The sequence below is a fragment of the Pomacea canaliculata genome, linkage group LG1, assembly GCF_003073045.1.
Source record: "Pomacea canaliculata isolate SZHN2017 linkage group LG1, ASM307304v1, whole genome shotgun sequence".
Lineage (NCBI taxonomy): Eukaryota > Metazoa > Mollusca > Gastropoda > Architaenioglossa > Ampullariidae > Pomacea > Pomacea canaliculata.
Window position 1 is genome coordinate 25,647,813 of NC_037590.1, and position 18,605 is coordinate 25,666,417.

The 18,605-nt window shown below is 39.0% G+C and overlaps 1 protein-coding gene across 5 annotated transcripts in view; it reads left to right on the top strand.

The window, feature by feature from the left end:
- LOC112575188 (protein N-terminal asparagine amidohydrolase-like) overlaps positions 1 to 18,605 on the top strand; it is a 45,860-nt gene that overhangs the window by 6,965 nt on the left and 20,290 nt on the right. For all 5 annotated transcript variants that reach the window (XR_003101583.1, XM_025256884.1, XM_025256857.1 and 2 more), the window contains exons 3-7: positions 1,720 to 1,822; positions 6,051 to 6,116; positions 7,049 to 7,157; positions 12,428 to 12,501; positions 14,178 to 14,231. Coding sequence is in view for 4 of the 5 variants with exons in the window: in XM_025256884.1 (XP_025112669.1) it covers positions 1,720 to 1,822; positions 6,051 to 6,116; positions 7,049 to 7,157; positions 12,428 to 12,501; positions 14,178 to 14,231 (406 nt within the window). In the remaining variant the exon portion in view is untranslated. The remainder of the gene's footprint in view (positions 1 to 1,719; positions 1,823 to 6,050; positions 6,117 to 7,048; positions 7,158 to 12,427; positions 12,502 to 14,177; positions 14,232 to 18,605) is intronic.

Consider the following 18,605-nt stretch of genomic DNA (forward strand, 5'->3'; position numbering starts at 1 on the left):
CAATAATTGAAATTAATTACAATCACATAATTACATTAACTAAATTGAAAAAATTGCAGAATTCAATAATGGCAAATGAAAATATACAATGCAAGATTCAGATGAAGATCCTAGGCATTTCAGTATTTATCAGATTGATTATTACTTTAAGAGCATAGCTTCAGCAAGGGTGTGAGTATTTAAGAAAATAACTACACATTTTAAAACTGTTGTACATACAATCCAGTAATAAGTAATGTCAAAACCAGTTATTATCAAATTCTATACACACATACATATACATGCACTTCAAAAAGCAGCATTTGTGAATATGCTCTCTCTCACACATACACTACTCGTACATCATTATCCTAAATATCAACACCATATATGGAGAATCATTACATCATAAAGGAGAAAACCTGCTCACAGCCTTTGGCTGTTAAAACTTATAAAAGGGAGGTAAACAATTATCATATGTAATGTATACATTATACTTTATGACCTTCCTGAATGTAATGGGCTTTAATTTATGCCACAACTTTTCTTATCGCCAATGCATTGTAAACAAAAGAGGCAAAAGACATAATGTAATTGGCATTCTGTTATCTGACAATCAAGAGTGTGAAATGGAAAAGTGAAGGGTGCTTATTTTTTAGGGATGAACAGTTTACGAAGGTTGATATATTCAGGATATACAAAGAGAAAGTGCTGTTCAGTTTCAACTGTGTTAGGGCAAAAGGTCCCCAATCTTGCATCTGAAGTAAAGATTATCGGCCTTCTTTACTTCAGAAGTGATACTTTTCTTCTGGGTTGGCAAATATCACTTTCCCACAAATATAGCAAAAATTGTCCACACTTCTGAGGCATTAGTGTCTTGTGTTGTAACTAAACAGATAAAATAATAACAGTTTTATGTAACAGTAGATTAAACTGTATCCCACAAGTCTGAAATAGTTTAAATGCTCTCGCTCTCTGAGTGGGCTTTATATAGTCAGCTTACTTCAGCATCTGCCTAGCAGTAGTACTGCATTCCATCAGAAAATGATGCATTAAACTGTGGAGGATGTGTGCATGATGCTTTTATGCAATATTATATCATTCTATGTTTATTTAGGATATTGTTAGGGTCTTACTGGATACATTTACATGGTGAAACATAGAAAATGAACTATATCAAATATCTTCAAAATGAGAGCTGAGAAAAAATGTTCATGGTCTTATTCATGTTCAGCTCACCAAGATACTACAGATTAGGACCTTTTTTAAGTCAGTAATAATTTCAGTGTTGACCAGTGTAACAAGTTTGACAAGTCTGTTTACACAGTTTTAATATCTCAGAGAAAATGTTGACATGCGCTAGAAAAACATGAGGGTTTAGTCAGCACTCTTGCAGGACAACCACCAACTTGCATTTTCCTGAAGACAATGCAGAAAATACTAAGACGATGAACAACAACGCTGACAGCATCAGGACAGATATCAAAGTCAAGGGCAGAAAACTGTAGACAATCTGCAATTTCAAATAATTGGTACAAAACTATAATGCACATAACAACACTCACCAAATTGAAACATTTTTGAAATGACAAATACACTTTTCATAGCTTCAAAATTAGGAAGTCCCTATTCATTCACCTTCTTCAATGCATAGACCTTAAAATAGACTTCTAGATGTGATTGGTGTGACTTTTCCTAAAATCTGTATAATTTTGCATATTGCTTTGTTTACTGTTGCAGATTTCTGCATCATATTTAACAAGCCAAAAGCCTAATGAATTTGGCCCCAAAGATCTTCTGTATATTGGACAAAGAGAGTATGGTGGGACATGTCCAGATGATGGTATTTTGCTTTGTATTTTAATAATATGTTACCATTCAAGGGTTAAGATGCAAATATTATACACCAAAGACTTCTTTCATGCCGCTAATTATTGTCTCAAACGTGTAATTGGAAGGAGAATCATGAAACTTGATAAAGGCAGTTTCCCTCATGCTCAAATATCATTCTGGGGAAAAAAAATGCATGTGACTTTATTTCGGTCGTTTACCAGACACCTGCTCCTAGTAAACACTTCTCAAGCACAGATTGATGTTTTCCCTGTCACAGGTCTGCATTATGACTTTCCCCAAAATCACTAGGCCCATGTTAAAGGAAAGCTAAATTTTACACTCAAGGGGTAAAAATAGCCCTCACTGGAGCTTTAGGTAGGTGCTTCTTCAGCAACTAAAAAGTAAATGGTGTGTTCAGTGCACACCACCCTGGAATGAACTTTGGGCTTGTGACTGAATTCTTATTCAGACTTGTACACTTCCAGTAGTTGGTGTTCCCCTCAGTCTCTACTGAGGGAAGGTTTTGCAGCTGTAATATAATAATAAGAAGAAGAAAGATTACATACATACCTCTATTTCCTAATAGCTCACACCACATTGCAAAAACTGATGCACACCAAGATCATGCAGCATAACAAGATTCTGCATCATCTGAAGAATCAGACAAATACTATCAGTCAAATCAGGACGTTGTCGGTCAGTTTGCCAGCGCATCTGCCCATCTCGTAAATAGAGTAGAAGTGCAAAACCCACACTATAGCTCTATCACTACTCTTTCATGACACATGTCTTACGCTGCTGCTTAAATGCAGATAATGATGCATGACTCTGCTGAAAAGGAAGAGGCAATGAAGGCAAACATATTTCCCCAAAAATCTTTTAAATTAATCCAAGGGACAGTCAGCAGCTTTTCTCTAGAACAGGGATTGGAAAACTTTTTGCTTCTAAGGCTATTTATATGTTTATAACATCATTTGTGGACTATACAAAATTACCAACTTAAAAATTAGTTGGTCAGATTGTAGTTTTGCCATGGTGTATTAACACTTTTGCAACATATACACTCCCAGCCTTCCTGGCACTGACTTTCCTGTGAGTCACTACAGTACAGCTTAATGGGTGTGGGAAGCTAAGGAGAAGCATCTGCTCAAATATGTACTGTCTATTCTGTAATGGTCATTCTTTGCTTGTCCCTCAAAATTTACATTATTAAGATTCACAATATAAATTTATATTGCTATCAAAAAAAGCTAGAATGACTGAATTTTATGTCTTTCCTGTGGTTGCCTTGGCCTGTTGGTTGGACATAACCCACCTCTGCTCTAGAGGAACATAGCAGTCTAGAAGCAAATAGGTGGACAGAGTTGCAGAAAGAAGGGCTGGAAGTGTGGCCTCAAAGTTGCAAAAAGCTAGAGTTGCAATTTTCTAATATTACAATATATCACTGGCAACCAATGAAATTCTCTCAACAAAGGTGTGGTGTGCCCATGCTTAGATTTATAGAAAATGAGTAATGCAACATTGTTTTGAACTCCTGCTAAAGTACACGATCTAGTCAACAGATAATCCTCAACTGAAAACCAGCTATTTCACAGGTAATATACACATCTAGAGGCTGTTTTCCTATCCACTACCAGGAGATGTGCTGGATTGGGGGTGATATCCTGCTACAGCACAGGTGTCAAACACATGACCCGCAGGCCACATCCGGCCCGTCATCATATTTTCCCTGGCCCGCGAAAGAATTTCAGTTAATCATTGTTAATGGCCCGGCGACAAGAAGGTAAACGACAGAAAAGTTCACGTCGAACACAGCAAGCGATGGGATGATTGTAAAAAACGTGTTTTCTTACTTTTAGTGAAGTTTGTATAGACTACCAACAGTGTACGGGTCAAGTTACCAGCTGAAAACGTCAGCGGGTCGAAGATTTTTAGTACCTGTTAACTTCCCTGAAGGAGGTCCGAGATCAAAGGGTGGCTAGGGACACCCCACGTGTAGGATGAGGCAGCTCAGCCTCAGACTAATAGAAACTCATCACTTTCGGAATCTGCGGGCTGGTGAGCGGGTCCGTCTTAATGAGACGTTAAGTCGTGAGAAGTAAACTTGTATAGATCAAGTTTATTGGAGTATAGCTTCCCAAAGGATGGTGGATTATATATATATCAACCAACTGGAATTATATATGCGCACTGTGCATGATACATGTGGACTGTGAACTGTACACGTGGACTGTGGATGATAAATGCCAGCTGTGGAATATTGACAGTCCAGTTCCTGCGTTGTCAAGAGTGAATGACTATCACCAAAGAGATAAGTATCGGAGTATAAATAGCAAGCTACAGTGTTGAAATAATTGCTGCTTGTGTATATATGATTTATGTCTTTTTGCTTAATTATATCTTCTTTTACATATATAAATATATACCAATGCAATAACAGCACATGGCATAGCAAATAGTACTGAGCAGAGCAGCAATTGTTTATTACAATTAATTGAACGCTGTCTTACGTATTGGTACGCCATCTGTCGGTAACAAAGGAAGATGATCGGAGCTAAGCATGTGTTGTGACTTTTCTAAAGACATTTACTTAATGTCAATTTACTTAATGAAGATCGAGAACATTACACTGCATAGTGAAGGGATTTTTGTAATTTTAATACCAATCAAATTTTAAATGAAAGCTAGCCGCTAAAATGGCCAAGAGAAAAGTTGATTTTGAAAATAGAGTCTTTCAAAGCCAGTGGGAGGCTGAGAACATGTTTACTAATATCAGCGGTAAACCAGTGTGTCTACTTTGTGGAGACACAATAGCTGTGACCAAAGAATATAATCTGAGACAGCACTACAAGACTAAACATCAGGACAAGTTGAAAAAACCTCAATGCAGAACAGAAACTAAAGAAAGTGGAAGAACTTAAGAGGAATCTAAGATGACAGCAGACATTTTTCACTATAGCAACATCACAAAGTGAAGCTGCTGTGAGAGCAAGTTTTATTGTGGCAGAGGAGGTCGCTGTCAACCCGGCCATTTAATGAGGGAGAGTTTGTGAAGAGTTACATGATGAAAGTGTGTGAAGTCTTGAGTCCAAACAAAAAGCAAATGTTTGGAAATGTAAGCCTCAGCAGAAACATAGTTGCTGATTGGATTTGTGAGATGACCACTGGGGAGACGTAAGAAAGTTGTTTGCTGGACTTAGTATATGTATAGTTGGAAGTTTACGCCAGCATGATTAAGACTTATAGTATTGATGTAAGTAAAGAAGTGATCTGTGAACATTGGAGTATGAGCTGTGAATGTTGAACTGTGAACATTGGATTACGAAATGTGAACATTTATGAGGCGAGAGACAACAAGGACAGAGAAGTTTTAAAATTACTTTCGGACCTAAATGTCAACCATTTCTGTATATATGCACTGTTTTGTTACATTCTTTTAATTCATATATTTAAATAGATCTATTTTATTGATTTGGTGAATGGACATTTAGTGAGTGTTGTAATTAGTAGAATTCCGATCTTTACTGCTGTCAGTGCATTTCGAAGGTTTTCCTATGAATGCTGGTGTTTCCTTCGGAAGCTGCTATTTACCTATCCTGGACAACATGTTCTAAAGTACAAGTGATTAATAATAATAATGGGTATTTATAATGCACAGCATCACAACCTAGATAGATTGCACTCGATTAAGGATAATTCCTATTACGGCTCTCACCTAGGGACGCTTCAACTAAGGTATGTCTATGCTGACAGACTACCCTACCTAAATATAATTAATGAAGTTATCTTTATGTTTTCCTCTTTTTACATTTTACATTACTAAAGGGACCCTTATTTAGTAGTAACACAAGATACTTGACCGTCAGTAGTGTAAGTTATTTAGAGCATTATGTTTTGATGCAGTAAACAGTAGCTTGCATCATAGTCACATGACTTCCCTAAGACTGTAGCTGCAGATCCAAACAGATAAAGATACACTTCCTCAAAATCACAACAAATAACTACAATGCTAAAGCATTTGTTCTTCTTCAAATCACTAAATATTGGTAAGATTTTGCCTTGATTCAGAAGATATACAAAATTTATAGCTTATAGTTGCTGATGAAGGCTTGCGGATATATGCCAAAAGCTCCAGTGAGTGCCTCTTTTAAGTGTAAAGGGTTAGTTTTCCTTCTACCATATAAAAAGTCTTTTATAGTAATTTCTGTTCATTAAAAATGTCCTTTTTATACATGCAGATGTGATAAAAATAATAGGCTCTGAAGGTGCAACAACCTGCCACATTGGTATTTTGAGACATACAGGTATGTAAGAATAATCTATATAACATGATGCAATAGCTACAACATTTAACACTGTAGAAGGTATGTAAGCATAACATTAACAAAGTTAACAACTGAAACAGTGATACGAGAACTGGAAACTGGATTAATTCGTTCAGAAAATGCCTATTTACTAATTTGTATATAATATGTAGAAAAACATGAGTCTCAACAAGAAATAAGAAATAAAAGTGTATTTATTAAAACAAAAACAAAAAACAAACAAAAAATGTACTGTACAGTACAGTACAGTAAATTGTGTTTCATTTACTGTACCTGTGTTTTGAAGGTTCATCTTCAATAAAAACAGAGGGTAACTGCTCTTCGGGTGTTTCTGTTCTCTGTATCTTTTGCTGAGGAGAATCAGAATCTTGCTCTGCAGTTGCTTGTCTGATTTCTTTACGGAAGAATTTGTCAATTGTTTGCTGTTTTTTTCTCCTTTGCAAAATTTTGCGGAAAGTGGACATAACATTGTCATTAAAAATGTGAACTGCTCTATTTGCTACCACTTTATCAGGGTGATGTTCAGCAAAATTTGCGATTTCTGCCCATTTTGCACACATTTCATGACTCTCTCCACAAAACGTGTCTCTCTCTCTCTGCACTCACACTGATGACGCAAGCAAGGCGCGCTGGGCCCAATGAACGCCATTCGGCTCAACTCGGCTCATCTCGGACGTTCGGATGTTCGAGTTCCAAATATTTGTTCGGATTCCAAGACAAAATTTTCTCGAATTTCCTGGTCGAATACCGATTTGGTCGAAAGTCAAGGCGTTCGAGAACCGAGGTATCACTGTATATGTAAATAATATATGCATACAAGTGTGCATTCACGCATGCTCTCTCTCTTACTTGAATGAAATCTTGAGGAAATATAGGATTAGTAACTTTTAGAGTTTGTGCATAATTGTCAGGCTCAGGTGCTGTATGTATGCTGCATTTTGATGGATACAGCATGAATCAGGGAGTTGAATCCATGGTGCAGCTGATTTTAGAGCTGTCACAACACAAGCTTGAAGGCAGGTTAGTCAAGTCTGATTGTCTTAATTGTATTGGGCTATAATTAAGTAAATTTAAATGCAGAAAGTAATAACTTATTCTTTTATTTGTGTATATTTTATTTATCATTAAGGCATTTGATAATGCATCTGTAGCGTATGTCCCGGCTTCTCATGCTGGGGTGAACACCCAGCCAGAGAGAGACTAAGCTGGTTCACCCATTTTTATTATGCTTTTACTTTTTCTCCCTTACCTGGCCCTATCATCTATATTCTTCTTCTAATTAAACATCTCACTGTCATACTACAGTTTTTTCCTTCCTGTCTTCTGTCTCCATGGGTCTTTCTTCTGTCTTATTGTTTTTCCATCATGCCTTTCTTTTGATATCATTTTTCTCTGTGACCTCCTTTAGGCCCCCTGCGTTTGCCGTGCAGGGCGACCCATGTCGGGGGAGGATGGGATCCTGGAGGTTGAGGTCCCTGATGAGTTGTGGCATATCATACCAACACACCTCTTTGGCCTGGACTTCTCCTAGATGGGAGGTTGGTGTGGCCCACAACAACGAAGCAGTTGGTCGTGTATTGCCCTAGCTTTGCTAGAAGGCTGCGACTGGGGTCAATCTGGTCTTCATACTGAGAAGGCCAGAGCATATTCCTTATGTATCGCTGGTGCGACCCTGGTGGAAATGCCTAGGTGGTAACGCTCGGTCACATCCCCTTGTTGGACTCTGTGATGGGAGGGGAGCATAAGGAACGAACCAAATTCCTTCAAATCATGGCACCGAAAAAACAGAATGAGAGAATGCGTGAGAGAGAATGTTGAAGGGGCTTGGCCCCGTTTTCTGGTGGTGGAGGGCGCAGGGCCGGTCTCGTCCCTCTCACCTACGTGCAGCAGCTGATTGTTCCTTAAGTGCCAAGTGTGCAAACTGTGACTGGTCTCATGTTGCTTTTTCTAGAGACTGCCTGAAATGGAAAGAAGAGGCAGTCATTCAGCGTGTACGCGCGGAATCTGGCGTCTCATATGCTGATGCTTGCTGTCGCGTAGTGGACGGCTCCTCAGGGGCACCTACTTCAAGCTCCATTTCCTACTCGGCAGCTGTCACAAAACGTCCGTCCACATCTGTGTCTATCCAGACAGACATGACATGGGTTTCTTCTGAGGGCCCTGTCCCAGTCTGCCAGGCTATGCTTCCTCCTCCACCCAGTCATCACAAGCATCTCAAGCCACACAAACACCACAGTGCAAGCATCCCCCTTCACCAGTCACAAACACTGCACGCCACCAAGCACTCAACACAAAATCACTAAGGAACAAGAATACCAAACCACAGACAGACAAGAACTCAAAACCAAAAAACCAAAATTGCCAGAAAAACCCATTATTCAGCAGATAACATCTGGGACATGTTTTAGGGGTGTTTTTTGATTTAGAGAAGGTATACGACACTACCTGGAGGCAAGGTATTCTGTTGGACCTTCACGCCCTTGGCTCCCGGGGTCGTATCCCACTTTTCATATATAATTTTCTTTGGCATCGCATCATGCCCTGGTCAGCTCCAAGCTAGACTATGGATCCATCATCTATGGCTCTGCTTCTCGATCCTATCTATCATCAAGGGCTCCCCATCTGTTTGGGTGCCTTCCGCAACTCTCCTGTACAAAGTTTGTACGCAGAAGCTGGTAAGCCTCCACTTTGTTTCCGTCGTCTGAAACTCATGCTATCCTATGTCTGTCGTTTAAAAGCTCATCCTGGAAACCCTGTTTACCATGCTGTTTTCAGACCTCAGCGTGCTGCCCTGTATGCTGTAAGGGTGATGGTAAATCAAGCTTCTTCAGTGACAGTTCCATTGCTGTGCGGTGTCCCGCAGGGCTCTGTTTTGGGCCCGGTTCTATTTTCTATTTACACATCTCAGCTTGGTCCCCTCATTGAGAAGCATAGTGTGAACCGTAAGATGTTTGCAGATGACACTGAACTCTATCGTTCATTCAGTACAGACAGTGAGTCGGCGCGTGAGGCAGTCTGTGCAGTAGAAGAGTGTTGTTTAGAGGTAAAGTCATGGATGCTAAGGAATAAACTCAAGCTTAATGACGAGAAGACGGAGGCGATGCTATGTGGTTCCAACTTTAGCCTTAGCAAAGTCTCTCTAGACTCCATCCAAGTGGGTCAAGCTAGAATCACCCTCTCCAGCTCCGTACGGAACCTTGGACTCTTATGTCGACAATCTTCTTACTATGTCTGATCATGTCAGTTCTGTGGTCAAGGCATGTTATTTCCACATCCGCACATTTGGATGACTCCGACCCATTCTCAATAAGAAGACTGCAAATGCAGTTGCTGTGTCCCTCATCTGTTCAAGATTAGACTATGCAAACAGCTGCCTCTGAGGAATTTCTAAGAGTGAGTTGTCGAGGCTTCAGCGAGTGTAAAATATGGCTGCTAGGATAGTTGCACATAAGAAAAAAACTGACCACATTACTTCCGTACTACGTGACCTACATTGGCTTCCTGTGGAGAAAAGAATCGACCGCAAATTGTTAACCTTGACATATGGCTGCCTTCACGACCTTGCGCCTGCATATCTACAAGATCTCATTCACCGTCACCAACCTCAGTGGAACCTTCGTTCAGCAGCCCAATTCAGACTAAGACGACCAAATGTTCAGACGGAATACAAACAAAAAAGACAGTGGGTTTCAGATCCTTCTCAAATGTAGCCCCGCTTCTGTGGAACTCGCTTCCCCTCTCGACCAAGGAGTCTGATAGTCTTGCATCGTTTAAGAAAAAACTTAAGACCCACTTGTTTCAACTTGTTTGAACTTGATCATTTGACTTGCAGTTTGGTGGCTGATGGGATCACTGCGCACTGAGCGTATCTCTGCGATGCGGAAACTGGCGCATTATAAAACAACATCATCATAATCATCATGCCATTCATACCAAGGAACAAAACCACTATTACATCGTGTAGCACCTCACCTACAACCTGCTGGAGTAGATATTCAACAGCTAGAGCCTCTTTCTCTACTACCAACTCCTTCTTGGACCCTTCCAGAGATTCGTCTTGATGTTACAGCTTTTAAAAAAGTGGACACTAGTGACCGCATCTATCTCCAACCTTTTCATGAACTCCTGACTATCCTGGATTCTGTTCCATCTTTACAGATGCCTCCAAAGTCCCAAGTGGTGGCCCAGTCGCTGAGGCATTGTTCCGTCCTGCCAACCACAACGGGCTGCTTCAGTTCAACTAGCGCCGCGGTTCTCAAACGGTGGGGCGCCTTGGGACGCGATGAAGGGGGGCGCGAAGGTGGTCATTTTTTAAAAGTTTCTTATACCGGTATTAGTGAAATTAGCTTACATTGCTGGTTAAGGGGGGCGCGCGGACCTACCTTTGTTCGTCACAAGTAAAAGGTTGAGAACCGCTGAACTATGGATGGATGTTCTATTTTCAAGGCGGAACTTCACGCCATCTTGCTTGCCTTGCAGCATGTTCACTGCTTTTCAGAGCACAACTTTTTGATTATTTCAGGCTCTCTTTCTGCCCTGCAAGCTCTTCTTTCCAATGATTTTGACCACCCTCTTGTGGTCCAGTTTCATTAAATTCAGCACTCATTCAGCAAAACAAAGACATTGTTTTTATTTGGGCTCCTGGCCATACTGGCATCTCAGGCAATGTCCAAGCAGATCAGGCTGCCAAGGCTGCATGTCAGTCTCCTTGCAAATTACAGTCACTGGAATCATCGGACTGTAATTTTTTTTCCTGAGCCTAGTATAAGAAATGTTATTGTCCTAGCAATTGTTTTCTCTAGATTTTTGGTTTGTTGGTGGTCTTTTTGGGGTTCACCACTCCTTTTTACACTTGACCCACTCTTTTACATATTGTTTATTTCTTGCATTGACTTTTTAAAGAATGTTATGATTATATCACTCAGGAGGTTTTTTCCTTAAGATTGTCATGCTAAGATCACCTTTTGTTAGATCACCTTGCTAGATTAAAGTTAGGACACACCTATGTCATGCAAGGATACCTCTTACAAGAGGAACCACCGCCAGTTTGTCCATGGTTTAAAGGAAGTTTTGGTGTGATGCATGTTATAATTGTTTGTCTTCAGCTCCAAAGTATCTGCTAGCAGTTTTTTTTAAAGAAAATTCTTTGTTTTCTTTGTTCAGGTCCATCCCACTGGCAGCAGTCTTTACATTTTTTGATAACTGTAATCTCTTGGTTTTTTTTGGTTTGTTGGTGGCCTTTTTGTTTTTCACCACTCCTTTTTGCACTTTATCCACTCTTTTACACTATTGTTTACTTCTTGTGTTGGTTTTTAAAGAATGTTATGGTTATATCACTCAGGAAGTTTTGTCCCTAAATTTTTTAAGGTAAGATTATTTTTTGTTGCTGTGATATAGCCTTAGTTGCTGGTATGGTGTTAAACATAAATAAACAAACCCATCTCCTCTCCAAGCAATTAGGAGAGTTCTGTGAACTGCTAGAATCTTAAAGTCAGTACTGAAGAAGAATATCTTCTTCATGCTTGGCAGCTGTGACACCAAGATGGGCTTAGACACCTACAAACAATAGGCAGGAATGGTAGACAAACTTGATCTCCTAGTCAACACCCTTAATTCACGTTTTTGTCATGGTGTCTGATGTTTTCTGACACTTATTTTTCTTGTATAGTTGATGATCAGTTTGTTGTAGTCTTTTTGCTTGTGGTGCACTGAGCTCATATCCACACAGGGAAATGCACAACAAATTCAATGATTATCATCATTACAAAGAAAATTCATGCGATGTACACCTCTAGAGTGCTTAACTTATTATTAAATAAAACAGTTGTTCTTATTCTTTTATCCATAAATGTGGTTGAAAGACATCGAAACATGATAATATTCTCTGTGACAACCATTCAAATTGGGATTCTACAGACATTACTTTGGTGCTTCTTCCCTGAACTGGAGATTTATGAGAAGAGTTTTCAGTACATGAACTTCTTACTTGCACAATTCGTAAATTTAAAAAAATCTGCTTGCAAACAGATGATGCACAATGTTACCATGGTGTGCTCAAATGATGCTAAGAACTTGTTGTCACATAGAAAGCAGCCTAAAATTGAATACCACCTTAATAGGTATCTGTATTAGGATACTCGCAAGCAGATGAATGCACATAGCTATATACTGAGATCAATAGATCAATGCATATGTTAAAAAGCATGCATGCAGGCATATTCATGCACACACACATGCAGAGAACATGCAATCTTTGAGGTATCTGCTTATGAGTGATTCAAACTTTTCAGGCTGGAATTCCATGTTGTTGGTGGTTTTATGGATGATAATCACATCTCAGAGAAGATCTCCATGGCTCTGTTTAGTGAGTATTTTAAAACATGGAATTTTTTTAAAATTTGTTCCAAGGCTTTCTTAAATTTGAATGCAAACATTTTTCTCACTTTACAGCATAGATTTTGGGTAATCTCATACATTATTTCAAAGCAAGCACCAAACAAAAAAATACACTTTTACCTCCTTATTTTGCTTTGGCCATCATGGTGACAACTTTCATCTTCCCCATTCCCCCCAGAGTTATTTCTACCAAATTCCATCAACCTTGCCTATCTCTTCAATGAATTGGAAATGTGCGATTGCCTTTTTACCTCATTGTACAGGCTCAGTTGAAAATTGGGAATTTTGCTGACTTCACTATTTATGTTGCATAGATGGTGAAATAATGAGGTAAGTCACTGAAGACTACACATGCACACACACACATGCTCTCAAAAATATGTCCTGATATCAAAGTAAAGGAAATATATTTGTATTGAATGTATATATATAATAGCTGAGATGTTCACTTGCTACTACTGGAAGTTATTTTTTGTGCGTTGTGCTTGTAGGTGGAAATGAACCAAGAGCTCTGTTATACACTTGCTGTTTTGTTATATCTGTATGACCCAGTAAACACACGTCTGAACAGCCTGAAGGCAATTGTGTTTTGTAAAAAGAATGGATGCACGGCAATGAGTGTTTCATGCAGTCTATCACACACACATATGAGCATCCTATGATGTAGAAGTGTGGGAGCTGCGATGAAGATTGTTTTCAAAGTAACAGATTATGGTTAACTGATAACTCCCGGCACTTTACATCAGTCTTATTCCTTATTCTTGTGCCCTGAGCTGATCTCAGGCTGCCGTACACAGAACATATAAAACACTTAGCTTTTAGTTGCTGAAGAAGTCGCATGGTTACGTGTAAGTGCTACTTTTTAACTTGAATGTAAATATTGTCTTCCTTCTGCCAGCTTAGCTTGTTTTCCTGGGGTGAAACACGCTGTATTTCCCATGGGAAAAACTAGTCTACATGCAGGAAGGCACATGTTTCCCTGATTATGTGTGAATTCACATTTGTGCAGCTCTCTGTTCAGGGTCCAGAATCTAAACAATGATTTCCTGTTAGTAGCAAAGTCAGGAAATTTGTCCCCACTTCCATTCATTGGCCTTAGCAACTGATGTGAAGCGGCAGCATGTGTAAATATTGTCAGCACCATTGTTTGCAGTTATAGTAGTAGCATTGATTTTGTGCACCACCATCTACCTGCTACTGTCCGCGGCTGACATCAAGTGGAATGCAGGTTATCTACTGTAACACCATTGCAATTGTTCATAGCCCACACAAGAATGAAAACAGAAATATATATCTACACCAGACCTGGGCAAAGGCCGGACCGCGGGCCGGATCCAGCCCGCCTCCTGTCTCTGACCCTCCCGCCAGCTGGCCTGCCCACCAGTATATATACTATATATACAGTATTGGGTAAAACTGAGTTTATATTAGTCCGGCCCTCTAAAACCATCCCAATTTCTCATGCGGCCCCTTGGGAAAATTAATTGCCCACCCCTAACCCTGATCTACACCCTGGAACCAGTTAAAATGAATTATACAATTATATAACTGTACTGGTTCACTTAAGTATTCATTGGGAACTTAGTGAACTGTGGAAGTATTTGATTCTTGTTTGGTTTTTTTATTATATGTTTTTCTCTTCAGGACATCTTTCTCAGTGCAAAGAAGATATTTACCTGGTGACAGCTTGCATTGGAGGTTAGTTTTACATTTGTATTCTATAAATAAAATGAAAGGTTTGTAAAGAGTAGAAAATAATGAATGCCCAATCATTGTGTGTGTGTGCTGTGTGCTGGCGGCATGATATTAGGATTCTGCAAAGATGGGTATGAATTCAGAGTTAAATACCATTCCCTGCAATGCATAAGAAAACCATTGTCATTAAAATGAAGATATTGTTTATGGTGAGGTAGGTTGTATGGCTTTCTTTCTTGAAACTCTGTGTGCTTTGACAAAGTCTGTCAAAAAATGGGAATATTGAACTACAAAAAGTGTGTATGCCTAGAGAGATTGTATGGCACTTGACTATAAACAAAAAAATGAATGGCCTTGCATTTACCTTTAAGGCTGTTAGAGGGCAGTTGCCGACCTGTCTATTATAGCGCTTTACACACCAAGCACATGCTAGCTCGACTTCTACAGTTCCCTACAGTCTCTCCTTGACCACACACCAAGAAGATATCTAAAGATCATTATGGGACACCTAAATGCTAAAGTCGGAAATGATAACACCAACAGGGAACTCATCATGGGAAGACATGGCGTCAGCACCTGCAACGAAAACGAGGAGCTCTTCACAGATTTCTGCACTTTCAATCACCATGTCATAGGTGGAACTGTGTTCCCACACAAGAATATACACAAGAAAACTTGCACTTCTCCTGATGGCCTGACAGAAAAACTGACATAACAGTTGCTCGAAAGTGGAGGAGTCTTGAAGATGTCCGAATGAAGAGAGGTGCAGATGTTGCTCAGACCACCAGCTCCTAATGGCAGTCTTCAAGATTAAGCTGAAGTCCTCCATTGATCCAGCAGGCAAACCACACCACAAGTTCAATACTCAATACTTCAAGAACAAGGTAACAAGGGAAACTTAGTATTGTGAAGTCAAGAATAAGTATGAGGCCCTTTCAGGACTGAGAAAAATCAGTGGAAGAACACTGGTCAACACCCAACAGCATTTGGAAGACAACCTGTACAGATGTTCTAGGGAAGAGGGAAAGAAAACACAAGGAATGGATGACCCCAGAGACCTGGGCAAAGACTGAATCAAGAAAGGACTAAAACAGAAGCTCAACCAGTGTCAAGAGAAGGAAGATCTGAGAGCTGAATATTGGGAAGCCAACTGCCAAGTGAAGAGGTCTGTCAGGGAGAACAAGAGACACTTCACACATGAACTGACAGAGGAAGCAGAGACAGCAGCTATACATGGAAATATGAAGCGACTATATGAAATAACACGAACTCTGTCAGGCAGGAACATCAACCCAAACAAATCAGTGAAAGACAAAGATGCCAAGACCATAACAAATGATGCAGGACAAAGAGACGTTGGATGAAACATTTTGAAGAGATCCTGAATCAACCTCGTCCACCATCTTTACCTGACATACCACCAGCAACTGAACAGCTTAATGTCAACACCAGCCCTCCCACTAAGACAGAAATCATCAAAGCTATCAAAAGCAAGAAAAGTGTCAAAGCAGACGGCCGGGATGGCATACCCCCAGAAGCATTAAAGGCAGACCCAGAAACATCGTCAACAATTTTATAGCCCCTTCTACACAAGGTCTGGGAACGAGCTAGTACCAACAGACTGGAAACTAGGCCACCTGGTCAAGTTACCAAACAAAGGAGACCTCTTCCTGTCCAACAACTGTCCATCCCCAGCAAAGTCCTATCCAAGGGTAATACTAGAGAGACTGAAGAAGGCACTAGACAAGAGACTGAGACCAGAACAAGCAGAGTTTCGCCATGTTGGGGACGGCACACACAAGTCACAGACATCACACTGCGTCCCACACTTGTTCTTTCTTACAACAAATTACAAAGACCTGTATGTGGGCTTACAATTCTCTATTATTCAGGATTTGTGTTGATTTTAGGGGAGGATGTAGTGGATCGAAACTTCCGGGCAGTTCTAAACGTCTGGGTATAGTCTACGTGGGCATTTAAGTGACGCCTTGTAAAGTAAATCGACGAAAAGTGAGACTTGACAAGGTGTATAATAACTGCTTAATAAAACCAGATACCGAGACGTACATATCCGCTATATAAAAGGACTGTCCGACTTTGGTCGTTCTTTTCACTGCTATCGCCAACTGCACTTGATCTCCATGAGCACGTGAATTGTCGTCCACAGGTTTTTTGGTTGAAACTTTGCATACGATAGCCTTTTGAGGCTCGTTTCGTTATCACTTTTTTTTTTTAACCACTTTTCTTGTCCTGTTTATTGTAAAATGTTTTCCATACCAAGATCTCCTGCTAACCTCTTTTTCACATTTCCAGACACTCAACATCAAACTGTTACATTTGGAGACCCCTAGGAAATTTGTTTTAGAAGCTTTTTCATGATTTCTGTACATTTCTACACAATAAGAAACCCTAGCTGATTCCCAATACAAAGCCTTATTTTGTTTTCTATAATGTTCAGATCCTTTGTATCTCAGGATTTTTCATCTGCTCTTGAATCCCTCTCAAGAACATGCTAAATCCTGAGTCCCAATCACTCATATCGAGCAAAAGTGTATCTCATAAGGTGCATGGCCGTGTAACTCTAACTTGACTAAGTTACAAAGCTTGTTGCACCTGTGATGTTAGATCAGACAAGAGCATGAATAGGAAAGAGACAGGAATGCCTGTTCTAAGATACAACTAATTAGCCAAAATAAAAGTCTTCAAAAAATCTTACTTTGTACTTAACAGAAATATGTTGCTGTGTGTTGATTAAAGCTTAGGAAATTTTTTTGCTTTTAATAAAGATAATGAAAATGGATTCTTATATGAGTTCTTATAATGTAGCATTTAGAAAAACTAACCAGACTGAAAAGTGAAAAAATAAACACCTGGTTTCAAAAATAAATTGTTTGAACATAAAAGCCAAATTAAAGAGACTGAAATAATGCAAAATTCTCATTTTAAAAGTCTGGGAACATGGAAAATACAATAACGCCTGGTAGATGTCCTAAGTTCATTTATTTAAAAAATTGTCCCAGGACTTAACAGCAAAAATATGAAAAACTTTCTAAAATAAGTATCTGCTGTTGGAATGATTGACAAAAGTACCATCAATACATTTAACTGGTAACTAAAATGCACATTCTAATGAAAAAAATTAACATTAATTTGAAAACAAAGACTTAAAAAAAGCAAACAAAAAGACTTCCTGCAAGAATGGGCTTCACAGTACTTCACAACACTGTGTGAAATATTATAAAGAGTAATCACCTACATCCCACAGCATCACAGGCAACAACACTTAAGCTAGAAGATGAAAATTAATACTAAACTGTACTAATTATGACAGTAGATTTTTTTTTTTTTTTTTTTTTGTGTGGGTTGTGTCGTTCTCTTTAGTCTTCTGAAACTAAGTCAACACTGGAATCAACCTTTGACCTTTTGATCGCCACTGGAGATGTAGCAGTCAGACTTTGGAGACGATGTTTTCCTCGAGGCACGTTTCTTATGTACGTGTGAACATATCAAGGATGTCTTTTTTTCCATTGCTGTAGCTATTTCGTTTTTTTTTGTTTTTTTTTTCAAGTTTTTATTTTCTCCACCAATAATGTATCTTATAATATGAAACACAAAACATTACACAAAAGTTGCTTTGTATCAGAAATTCACAGGCAAAAATTGACCTATAAATGTTGTAAAACAAAAAAAAAAAAAAAAAAAAAAAAAAAAAAACAAAAAAAAAAAAAAAAAAAGGTACTGCAAAAATGTGTTTAGGACTGAACACTGTGCATCTATACAGCATTCAAAAAGAAGGGTGTGCATGCACACACAAAAGAGCATAGACAGAGACTGAGAAACATGTAAAAGGAGTAAACTGTACTAAACTTTTCAGCAGCCCACAGAGATAAGCACTCCCGTTTGACAACTGACAAGTAGGAGAGATTAAATGTTTCCCCAAGAAAGCATAATGCCAATACTGTCCAATAACGTGGCAACCACATGATTACAACTGGCAAAATTTGGGCAGTACTCATAGGTTTCATTCACAATTTGACCATTTCCCAAACTCAGAAAATATCCATATAAAAAATATTCACACAAGAAAAACTCTGGAAATGGCATATTAAATGACCCATCTTAGTTAACACCAAAAATAACTTAAACAAAATGTTAGTCACTGAAACTTTGACATGAAAAATTCCTCAATTCCTAAATACCTAAATTCCTCAATCTTGTATTTTCTATTTAACTGCAGAATAAAAACTCTTAAGTCTGGCTGTTTCTTCTCTATTTTACATTTATAGATAAAAAACTTTGCTTCTAGTAGTATATTCTCTAACGTCTTATCTATTGGACAGTTTGCTTCATATCCAAATAGTATTACAGATTCGTTAA